Below are 12,704 nucleotides of genomic sequence, written 5' to 3'. Positions count from 1 at the left end.
CACAGAAGGTGTGTCATCTGTAATGATACTGAGCCGACAAATTATTGATGCAAATCTTATGTCTCTTTTACTCTCTCCCCTTCTTCACATGGTAATGTGAAGTATAAGTGGTACATCCACCTCTGAATGATGTGGGAATTAGGGCTGAAATGGAAGATCATAGTCTCTTAAACATTTGCTTCTTTAAAATGGGTCTTTATTTCCTCCCCTTGCATAATCCAGAGACTAGATTCTGTGCCACTCAAGGTATGTAGCTACCCATTAAACCCTGTTTATGTTGGTATAATGTAAACAGTGGGTTAAATTACACAGTGCTTGGTCTCATGTCTTGAGGAACACATCCCCATGTCTGGATGTTCTGAGATAAGGGTGCCAGGTGTCCTAGGTTACCATAGCAACACCAGCAGGGCCTCCTCTTGATGTGACATTCACCCACCAGGCTGCACTGGTCCGTGTGGCATCTCCTGGAGGGGCAGCCATGGAGAGAGTTGGCTGTTTCATCCTTTTCCCCTAGCTCAGCGGCAGTAGTTCTGGAGGTGGGAAGTGGGACGTTCCCAGAACCAGATGGAAGCTGGGAATGCTGGGAATTTCGGATGTACTGGTAAAAACAGGGCAATTCAGGGTATGTTGATATCCACAGACTTCCTAGAACTTCTACATTTGCAACCATAATTACAAATAAAGCCGACCCTTTGAAATGTTTGTTTATTTGGGCCTTCCGGTTGGCGCCAGCGCTAATGGCGGCTCGCTCTCCGTTCTCTGGAGAGGGAGCTGCTCCGCGAGTTCGGGTCTGACTGCTACGGCGAAGCGGGGACCCCTAAAATCACAGACGCGGAAGCCTGTGAGCAAGGAGACTCGGTGGGCATCGTTTGCGCCCCCTTTTACTGCGAAAGAGCCTTTTTAAAGGCTCCGGAGGAGCATCGGGGGTGCGCAGAGCTGAGAGTCGCTACCCAGCTCGTGGAGTGAAGCCGCATCGCCATTAGCGGAGAGCGCCGACTTCTTCCTGAAATTTGGACTGAAAGAGACTCCCGTGAGTAGGATTGGCAACCCTTTCGGGACTTTAAATTTAATCTTTTTAAAAAATTTGGCCGAAAGTGGGGACGGTAAACAAAGGAAGTCTGCCTTCCCCAGATTGCATGACGGCTAAAGCAACGGATTTGACAAGCTGCAATTGATATCTTTTAAGGAAGTTTTTAAAAAAAGGATTAACCCTAGCATTGACCTAAGTCCCCCCCCCCTAGGGAGCAGGAACGGGGGGGGGGGGGTGAAAAAGAAAGGAAACCTGCTGGGAAATTTTTAAAGGGACAATTTACCGCAGACTCTGACTCTGGGAACGGACTGCCTGGGAGAAAACACTTTGACAGGGACCTGTCAGAGATGTTGCAAAGTGGAGACTTTATTTGATACAACCTATTGAGACTTTGTAAAAATTACATGGTTGCAGTGAAAAGACTGAAAGAACTTTTAAGTAACTTTCCCCTCAGAGGGTTTTTTGGATTCATTGTTTCTTTGCTATATTGGAGATCTCAGCTCCCTCTAGAGGGCTGAAAGTAACAGTCGTAACAAAGTCACTGGATTTTTCCATTCAAACCTGTTCCTGTGAGAACGACCTTGGGACATGAGCGGCCCTGCAGATGAGATAGCAACAAGATCCAAGTCTAAGGCAGCACATAAGAAAAGGGGCTCTTTATCAGGACTATTGCCAACAGGCCCAGGTGGACAGGAAAAGGGAATAAGTGCATTCATGGAGTCAGTGATGCAGGCATTATTGAAGATAAATGAATCTTTAGAAAGATTGAATAAACAGAGTACAGAAAATACTAAGCAACTGGCAGATTTAACGGCAAAATTGGATTTGAATACTAAGAGCGTAACGTCTAACACACAGATTATACAACAATTGGTAGAGGAGAACGCCACAATAAGGAAAATTGCAGAAGAAGCCAAAACTACTGCGGAATCCACACAGGAAAATTTAGTTCCTGTTTGTAGGAGGCTTGACCAGCATGAGGCGACCCTCTCTTTATGGGACATGCAGCGTAAGGAGAAGAATTTAAGACTTAGGTTGGTTCCTGAGAGTGAAGGGGACAACCTAGTGGACTTTCTCACAAAAGAAATTTCAGATTTTTGGCAGGAAAACCTAGAGGGGACAGAATTCGAGATAACAACCGCCTTCAGATTGGGCAGAAGGCAAGGCAGGAAGATTCCAAGGGACTGCCTGATTACATTGAGGTCGAAAGAGGAGAGAGACAAGATACTAAGTTTGCATTATCAGAAAACACTTCAGATTCAAAACGTCTCTGTGCAAATCTATAGGGATATCCCAAAATATATTTTGGAGGTGAGAGCTCAGTTCAAGAATTTGGTGGACCTGCTGAAGAAGAACAACATACTTTTCAGGTGGGAATTTCCACAGGGTTTGTCTTTTAACTTCAGAGGAAAGAAAGTTAAGATAAAAACAGCGCAAGATAAAGAACAGTTTCTACACAAATACGGAGAGGACCTGGTGAAAGGGGTCCTGAACTCAACTGCAGATACAGACTTGGGGAACTTGACATTTGGACTCAAATCACCAACGGACGAAGAACAGCTGCAGGGTGCAGTTGGAGGTATCTAATCAACAATGTCTCTGAGATTTCTAACTTGGAACTGTAATGGATTGAACCTTCCCAGGAAAAGGCGTGAGGTTTTCCATATTTTGAAAAAAGAACAATTGGATCTGATTTGTTTACAAGAAACCCACGTGACAAGAGCACAGAGAAGACTACTTATAAATAAAAGATTGGGACAAGAATTTATCTCATCAGATAAAGTTAAGAAAAGAGGAGTGGTGATATACGCAAAAGAGAAATTGGCTCCAAGACAGATTTTCAAAGATGAACAGGGCAGAATTTTAGCAATTGAGATACAGATTCAAGGAGAAAAAATCTTGATATTTGGAATTTATGCACCGAATGAAGGGAAGGCAGAATTTTACAAGAAATTACATGAGACATTAATGAACTATCTGGACTATAAGGTGATCCTATTAGGCGATATGAACGGGGTCGTCTCTACAAATATGGACAAAGCACAAAGACAGGTGATCTCCAAGGACGGGAGACTACCTAAGACTTTCTTTGAAATGACTGACAACTTGGACCTGATCGACATTTGGAGAACAAGAAACCCCCTCGAGAGGGAGGGAACATTCTTTTCAGAATCACAGATGACCTGGACAAGAATAGACCAAATATGGATTACTAGTGGGATGGCTCCTAAGATAAAGAAAGTGGAAATCTGCCCAAAGACATGCTCCGACCATAATGCAGTAAAGATGGAAATGAAAATAACAACAGCTGGCTCCTTCAGATGGAGAATAAATGACACCCTATTTAAAGATCCAGAGGTGTATCAAAAGGCCCAAAAGACTTTGAAGGACTATTTTGAGATAAATCTAAGGACAGAAGTGGAGAAACGAGTGATCTGGGACGCAAGCAAGGCCGTGATGAGGGGTTTCTTGATACAGCAGAACTCTTTGAAAAGGAGGAAACAACAGGAGAAGAAAGATAAAATTTTGGAAAAGATAAAAGACAGTGAAAAGAAATTGAGATCCAACCCAAAGTCACATGAGATCTTGAGACAAATCAAACTGTACCAGAAGCAATATATGGAATTGATGAACCAGGAGATTGAATGGAAAATTAAACGAATGAGACAAAAGACATTTGAATCGGCAGATAAATGTGGGAAACTCCTGTCATGGCAATTGAAGAAGAGACTGAAATTGAATACAGTCACAAGTTTGGAGGTAGATGGAAAGAACATTTCGAAACCAAATGAGATCAGCAACTGTTTTCAGAGTTATTTCAGAAGATTGTATGCACAAGGGCCGGAAAACGAAAGAGACATTGAAGAATTTCTTAAGAAATATGGATTACAAAAAATTTCGCAACAAAGTATGGCGCTTTTAAATGAGAAAATAACTGAACAAGAAATTGAGGGTGCCATTCAAAACATGCAACTGGGGAAATCTCCAGGGCCAGATGGACTAACCTCCAGATATTACAAAGCCTTGAAAGATTGGATAATCCAGCCACTTAAGGAGGTTTGTAACGAGATATTAGAGGGGAAAAGGGCACCTGAGACGTGGAAAGAAGCCTTCATCACACTTATACCAAAGACTGAGGTTGATAAAAAACAGATCAAGAACTACCGCCCTATATCACTACTTAATGTGGATTACAAAATTTTTGCAGACATTTTGGCAAAAAGATTAAAGAAGGTGTTGGTGGAGGAGATCCAGAAAGATCAGGCAGGCTTTCTCCCGGGCAGGCATATGTCTACTAATGTAAGGAATATAATTGACATTATAGAAATGTTGACAGTGAACATTAATACGAAGGCAGTTTTAATTTTTGTGGACGCGGAGAAAGCCTTTGACAATATATCTTGGAAATTTATGAAAAAGAATCTCCACGGGATGGGGGTAGGCCAAAGGTTTGAAAATGGTATAAGTGCAATTTATTCTGAGCAAAAGGCGAAGCTAATTGTAAATAATGTGGTTATGGATGAATTACCTATAGAAAAAGGGACACGTCAGGGGTGCCCAATATCCCCATTACTTTTTATATCGGTCCTGGAGGTCCTGTTAAATATGATTAGGGGGGACCAGCTGGTAAAAGGGATTCAGGTCGGAGCCAGACATTACAAATTAAAGGCTTTTGCAGATGACCTAGTACTGACTTTGCAAGAGCCAGACACTAGTACCAAAAGAGCTTTGGAATTAATTCAAGTATTTGGCCAGGTCGCAGGATTTAAGTTGAATAAACAAAAAACCAAGGTACTGGAAAAAAATTTAACAAATGTTGAAAGGGATAGATTCCAAGAGGAAACTGGGTTAGTGGTGGCAAAGAGTGTAAAATACCTGGGGATTAACATGACATCTAAGAATGTAAACTTATTTAAGGACAACTATGACAAGTGCTGGACTGAGATAAAGAAAGATTTAGAAATATGGTCAAACCTGAAGCTTTCCTTGTTAGGTCGAATTGCAGTGATCAAAATGAATGTATTGCCTAGAATGTTATTTTTGTTTCATACATTACAAATTGTTGATAAACTGGACTGTTTCAAGAAGTGGCAGAAAGACATATCTAAATTTGTCTGGCAGGGCAAAAAGCCCAGAATTAAGTTTAAGATACTTACCGATTCTAAAGAAAGAGGGGGGTTTGCCCTGCCGGACTTAAGACTTTACTATGAATCGGCAGCTTTCTGCTGGTTAAAAGATTGGCTACTTCTTGAAAATCCAGACATTCTAGATTTGGATGGATTTGATAATAATTTTGGTTGGCATGCATATATCTGGTATGACAAGGTTAAAGTGTATAAGGGTTTTAAAAATCACATTGTCAGGAAAGCACTATATAATGTTTGGATACGGTACAAAGATTTATTGGAAAATAAAACTCCCAGGTGGCTTTCACCAATGGAGGCCAAGGAGGTAAAGAAACTCAATATGAGAACTAATTGGCCGAAATATTCTGAAATTTTAGAACAAGAAGCTGGTGAACTTAAACTACAAAGCTATGAGAAAATAAAGTCCAAGGTACGGGATTGGCTCCATTATTTTCAAATAATGGAGGCCTATAAACAAGACAGGAAAATTGGTTTCCAGGTGGAGAAATCGAAACTAGAAACAGAACTGTTAGAACCCAATACTAAGAATTTATCAAGAATGTATAACTTGCTGTTGAAGTGGAATACAATAGATGAGACAGTGAAGTCAGCTATGGTTAAATGGGCACAGGACATAGGTCATGACATTATGTTTGCTGACTGGGAGCAGTTATGGACCACAGGCATTAAATTTACGGCATGTAATGCCTTACGAGAAAACATTATGAAAATGATTTACAGGTGGTACATGACCCCAGTCAAGCTTGCGAAGATTTATCATCTGCCCAATAACAAATGTTGGAAATGCAAAGAGACTGAAGGTACCTTCTTCCATCTTTGGTGGACCTGCCCAAAGATTAAAGCCTTCTGGGAAATGATTTATAATGAAATTAAGAAAGTGCTTAAGTGCACCTTTAACAAGAAACCAGAGGCATTTCTCTTGGGTATGGTCGGCCAGCTGGTGCCGAAGAAGGATAAGAATTTCTTTCTGTACGCTACTACGGCAGCAAGGATTCTTCTAGCAAAGTATTGGAAGACACAAGAGTTACCCACGCTGGAGGAATGGCAGGCGAAAGTGATTGACTTTATGGGACTGGCAGAAATGACCGGCAGAATCCGCGACCAAGAGAAAGAGACTGTGGAAGAAGATTGGAAGAAATTTAAGATGTATCTTAAGAATTATTATAAAACTGAGGAGTGTTAAAATGCTGAGGGAAAAGAAGACGTAGAATTGCAGCGATAATTGGGTTTAAATTTTAGGGTGGAATAGAAAAAGAGGATGAATTTATATTTAATTGGGCAAGAAAGGTTGCTGAATAATGGTACCAAATTAAGGATGCAAAAAGGGAAAGGTATGGGGAAGTCCAGGAAAAGAGGGTTATGAAAATAAGGTTAAGAAAATATGAGTTTTTTGTTTGTTTGTTTTTATGTTGTTTTTTGTTTGTGATAAAAAATTGGAAATTAATAAAAATCTTTATTAAAAAAAAAATGAAATGTTTGTTTATTTGTTTATTGTGGTTTATTTGTGTGCTGAGTTCCGCCAAAACAACCCTACCCCAATAACTCACACATCACTCATAAATTTTTGTTTATGGTTTTTGGCATAATTTTGGCCACAACTTTATTAAACATACAAATTGTGAGTGGTTGCTTAGGCATTGGTTATGACTATCTGTACCCCCCGCCTTGGGGGACAGCACTGACTCCCGGATTCCAGCGAAAGCCAGTGTGGAGGAACAAGATCAGGGATAACTGGAGCTGCGGCACAGACCCTCAGCTTTCCCCCGCATGCTCCCAGGGGCTTACGCGGCCCAAACCCGATTCCAGGAGTTTGGACGAAAGGATGGTAAGCCCCTGAATTACTTTAACGGAATTCCCGTGCAGCAGCAGCATTGGAGGGGCAGGCACAGCCAATCCATACCCCTCCACCAACCAATTTAAACCAATGCCTAACCGCCAACTTTACAAGTTGTGACGATTTGCTACGCAGTAGGCAAAAACCAAATGGCACACACTAATCAGCCAAATGGAAAAATTCCTACCAGGCCCCCGCACCAAGGCGGACGACCCCATGACAGGCATAGCAAGGTCAAAGCACAAGCCCAAACAAGGGAGGGAGGGCGGGTGATCTGGTGCCCACAGCGAAAGAGAAAGCAGCTTGCTGTGAACCTTGTTTAAATAACCTCTGTTCCCACCCACAAATTGGCGACATCAACCACCAATCCAAGCCAGGCCCCTTCAATCTATCCTGCCTGGCAACTACAGGGTGCTTTGCCTGGCCCCATCCGCAACACGTGCTCTCCTTTAGTGAGAACACGCTTAATCAAAAGTAAACAGTAATTCAACTAATCAAACCCTAGATTACCACACTAAAGACAGCAGCAAAAGTCACCACTGATCAACAAACAACAACAGAATCAAAAAGCTTATGTAAAAAAGGATTTTTGCTCAGTTGTCAGCAGAACACAAATACAGAAGAAGATGCCCAGACTTCTCATGGAAGGAGTACTAGCACTGAAGAAGCCTTCTTGTCATGTCACAATGAACAACAGCACTCTCTTTTTTATGTATAGAGCCAGGAATTCTAAAACATACTAAACCTTTATTGGCCTCGTTGGAGTCAATAATGTGTTCTAATAAGCATCACAGGCAATGATTTAGGATCAGTTTAATTCCACAGTGCCTGGAACTGATATAATCTAGCTGGTTTTTTCCTAGTGATTTATTGCACTAGCTCATCTGACTTATGTTCCCTTGCCTTGGTGATGTATGATGCTGGCATATAACTCTGATGATCTGGCTTTATAGATACATGGGCATAGATCCAGAGTTTCCTTCTGCCAGTGGCAGCATCCTGGGAGCATAGTTACACGCATGAGATGCTCCCAGTGCCTGCTGGTGGAAGGTAGCTTTAAATGTTCCCCTTGCAGTCCATTTGGAACAGTGGAGGAGGTGCTGTAGGAATTACTGAAAGTTGCCTTCCCACAGCTTCCAGAAGTGAGATCCTGTGCTGGATTGGCAGCCCTTCCTTTCATGGGAAAGAACTCTGGATCCAAGTCGTGGTCAAGGAAAATTATATCCAGAAGGGTTTGCCTAACCAGGTGATAGGAGAAATGTTTGAAAGGAGAAGATATGAGGGTATCTTTTTCAGCTCCCTTATGATATCTGAGGAATGCCAGTACAGTGTTGCACAGCATGTCTGCAGGAGGCCTAGAACAGCATGAGGATTCAAGATCGGGGAGAACTTACTGAATTTTCTGGAACAATATGCAAACTGAAACATCTTTGTAAATTGGCACCTCTCCGTCTTTTGCAGTTAAGCTCTCCAGCCAAGTAACATGTACAAAAATGTGTATGTGAGTGAAGATAACATACATAAATGCATTGCATTACGGAAAATAGCTTTGCAAAAATGTGTACATCAAGGAAAATTTCTATACAACATCTAACAATATTTGGAGAATTTGGAAAATCCCTACTGGGTATGTCAATGGAGAGTGTTAGGCCTCTCTGGAAATGTCTACAGCAGTTTGTAGAATCCATTCCAGATGTTATAATGTACACTGGAGTTTTGGCAGAGTAGAATGAATCCATTCTGCCCAAACTCTTCAAAGCTGATCTCAGGCAGCTTCTCATTCCCAGTTGCGGTTTTGGTTATATATCACCCTAATGTATGCATCGTCTGGCTATTATTGAGTAGAACAGAATTTATTGTGTTCACGTAGATGAATGCTTCTTGCTCTCTGCAATATCAAATCAGGACCTTTGGTGCTATGAAGATAACAATCATGGGAGATGAACAATCTTCCTTGCCTGCTTTATGAACTGATGCCAAAATGAAGTGCAAACGGTGGGAAGGACAAGTAGCAAAAAGAAAACAAATTTTACTCTTCAGGTGAATGAACTTTGAAGCTTCAAATGTGAACTGAGGCTTGCAAGATGTACGTTGAAATATATTGCTCTGCCTTTTAGATTTCTGCATAGCAGTTGCTCTTTCGGTGTCTGACCTTTAAGGATGAATTGATAACGTAAATAAATTGAGTAATGCTTCACTTTTATTACTTCTTTCCCCCCTAAACAGCATAAAGCCATCACATGCAGCCAATAGTCCATGCCTCATCCATATACAGTTACCTTCATAAAGAGCTTGATATGAGAAAGCGTTTCAAAATAGAGTGCGATATTTCATTTCCTTCTACTCAGAGGAGACCCAATCATATTAATGAACTTAATTACTTAAGCATGATTAAGTACTCTGAGTGTGATTAATGCTGGATATCACCCGGAATTCAGATTAAAGCTATCTTGAAAATATTAAGCCTTTGTACCCAAATAAATGATGGCATATTTTCATTTAATTGAGAAAAATATATGGAAGAAAGCTAGATTTCAACAAGGCAAGAATAAAATCACATTGTTTGGATTGGGCAAAGTCTTTCCTTCCCCTTTGCATGGTGTGTGTGTGAGAACATTAATTTGTGTGCATGTGTGTGAGTGAGAGAATGAGAGAAATTATCAGGTGGTAAGGTAGTATTAGGGACGTGGGTGGCGCTGTGGGTTAATCATCGTCATTATCCAGTTCTCTGCCCAAGTAGAGAAAATCTGGGAAGACATGCATCTGAGTCAAGCTATTGCCAGATGGACCTGATGTTGTCTCTGGTGCACGTCCACCAGCAAAACTGCTGCTGTAGCACTCTGCCCTTGAGCTTTGAGCACTCAGAATCCCATACCTTGGTAATGCAGATCCCTGCCTATTGTGCTGGCCCTGAATCCATCTTGTCAGATGCATCCCTTTTTATTCATTGTGAATGTACAGATTAACACCTTGTATTCCCATTTCTCCTTGCCTTCACCCGACCTGAACAACGCCTGACCCAGCAAGCCAAATGTAGTCAATCCAGCCACATACAGTAGCCTCCCAGGTCCTTAACAAGCCATCTTGCTTTTGCCATCTTGAGCAGGAAACAAATACAGAAACTTACAAGTCCCTGTCATACATGCCTGGTGAGTTCTGTTCAGCGCAATGAGTCACAAGTTACACAAGCCTCCTCTGTACAAACCTCTTTGTACAAAGATCTTAATGAGAGCTGTAAGTTGCTGTTTTATTTTATCCCCTTCCCCCCATTCTTCTTCTTCTTCTTTTTACTCCAGGTTACGGAACTTAATCATGTGAAGAATATATTGCGCTTGCCAAAGGGCACAAGGAAGCATGCTGTAGGGATATATTTTAATGATGACACATCCAGGACGTTTGCTTGTGAATCAGGTGGGTTTAGTGGCATGGGCGGTTGTCATTAGCTGTAGTAGCTGTAACTGTCGCAGCAAGCTGTAAATGTTATAAATGTTACATACCACACCAACATGCAGATTTTTGGTCGTTTATATGCAGAGCTTGAAGCGGATGAATGGTGTAAAGTCTTGCAGGTGGAGTGCCTGGGGACTCAGATTAATGATATTAGCCTTGGAGAACCTGACCTATTGGCTTCCGGTGTAGAGAGGGAACAAAGTGGTATGTAAATACTTTTCTTTTTTTTTACACAACTACAAATAGAAACGTTTAGGCTGCCTCTGCAATGTGCTCATGAAATCCATAAATACTGTGGACCAGTGCAACAGAGTGTGACATTCTTCCATGCGATCGTGTTTTGTGCTCCACGGTTGCTGCTGCTCCCAATGTTACACTATTTATAGATGCGGATATATTGCAATGACCAAAGTTAAAGCGTTTCAGCTTCTGCCAGCTCAGTAACACAGTTGGGATTTAAAAACAATTTAAAAAATTGAACCTCAGATGTGATACAAAGAGGAAACTGAAACATTTTGCTGCACAGTCCTAAGCCTGCCTTGAATTTCATATGGCATTTCATATGTTGTTCTGTGTTTGACCGAATCCTTCTAGGGTCAAGAGCCTGCCTCAGAAGCAGGGGAAACTTTTCAGGCTGAGGGCTGCGTGGGAAAATGTTGGGGTAGGTGGGTGCATGCCAGTCAGAAGTGGTGCCAGAGGAAGAAAAATGGGAGGTGCAAAGGCTGTGACTCCTACTTTTGTATAGTAGGTTATGTGCCAGCCAGAGAAAATTCAAGGGTCCTTGCAGGGCAACATATAAGAAGCACCACCCCAGTTCAAGATATTGGAGAAGGAAATAGAACAGGGGTCAGCAACCTTTTTCAGCAGGGGGCCGGTCCACTGTCCCTCAGACCTTGTGGGGGGCCAGACTATATTTTGAAAAAAATAACAAATTCATATGCCCCATAAATAACCCAGAGATGCATTTTAAATAAAAGTACACATTCTACTCATGTAAAAACAGGCTGATTCCCAGGCCGTCCACAGGCCGGATTTAGAAGGCGATTGGGCCAGATCTGGCCCCCAGGCTTTAGTTTGCCTACCCATGGAATAGACCTTGGGCTAGGGAGAGCAGTCTGAGGAAGAGCCATGGCATATGAAGAGTCTTGAAGGCCATGTTGAAAGGCCTTCAGGATGCATTCAAACCCTGGACCTGAGCTTTTTTCACCCTTGGCACACTTGTATTTATTGGTTGGTTTAAAGATATCAGTGTTCAAAGTATGGATGGGGAAGAGAGAGGCACACATGCAAGATCTGCCTCCAACATGCCTACGTGTGATGTCCTTTGCACTGATTCTGCAGCCGTCAAGCTTGGCAGCAACCTAAAACCGCACAGATTTTGCTACGTGCCTGCCTATATCAAACAGCTTCACAGTCAGCTTCTTTAAAACTGGTAGCAGGCTTTCGCATGGTCAATCACTTCCCTTTCCTGCAGATTGTCAAAGTGACAGAGCAAAGATCAAACTAAGGATAATAGTGCGGAATGCTTGCGTTGAAGCTTCCAATGAACAATACATTCCCTGTTCCTAGAAATGCCATTCCATTGCATCCTGCCCCCCATATTCTCATTATCTAATATTTATCTCCCATTCTGTGCCCACTGAGCTCAAGTCTCACTGGGCTGAGATTGGAGCCGTCCCCCCTCAAAAAAAAAAAAAAAAAATCTCCCAGGTAATATGGTGGTACCATTTTGGACAGATAACAACTGATTCTCAAAGAGTTGAGTTTGCTCTTAGTCCCATAGCAAATTCATCTTCCCATAGTCCTTTCATAAGGATGTGAAACCAAGGCTGCAGTCAGTGGCTGTCTAGTTCCTAAGTCCCTGAAAACTGAAGTTTTTAAAGACTGAATACTGTTCCTTGTTATGCATCGTCTCAATATTGAGGCAGGGAAATGCTATAGATGAGATCTTTCCTACACACCATGCAGAATGAAGTGCTGGCATTATGAGTTGGTAGAATTCTAGACTTTACCAAGATAGCTGTGGGTGTCACTTTTTGTGAGTGGTCTTCCACCCTGGGTAGAAGGCTACACTGAACTTTCTGATGTGCAGAATGTAGTCTTATTCCAGCATTATAAAAATCAGGGAAGTTCCACATAGGAGGAGAAGCTCCCAGGGACAAGGACCTTTGCTCTGCCTCCCATGACCTTCTTTTAGTGTATCCTCCTCGAACACTGTAGAATCCCAATTTTCTAGGGTCCT

The 12,704-nt window shown here is 41.9% G+C and overlaps 1 protein-coding gene across 2 annotated transcripts in view; it reads left to right on the top strand.

The window, feature by feature from the left end:
• DOK5 (docking protein 5) overlaps window positions 1-12,704 on the top strand; it is a 67,455-nt gene that overhangs the window by 43,339 nt on the left and 11,412 nt on the right. For both annotated transcript variants that reach the window (XM_079979887.1, XM_079979886.1), the window contains exons 3-4: window positions 10,309-10,423; window positions 10,547-10,666. In XM_079979887.1, coding sequence (XP_079836013.1) covers window positions 10,309-10,423; window positions 10,547-10,666 — 235 coding nt within the window. The remainder of the gene's footprint in view (window positions 1-10,308; window positions 10,424-10,546; window positions 10,667-12,704) is intronic.

The sequence above is a fragment of the Podarcis cretensis genome (genome assembly GCF_951804945.1).
Source record: "Podarcis cretensis genome assembly, chromosome: 6".
Classification (NCBI taxonomy): Eukaryota; Metazoa; Chordata; class Lepidosauria; order Squamata; family Lacertidae; genus Podarcis; species Podarcis cretensis.
This window is presented reverse-complemented; position numbering and strand designations above follow the sequence as displayed.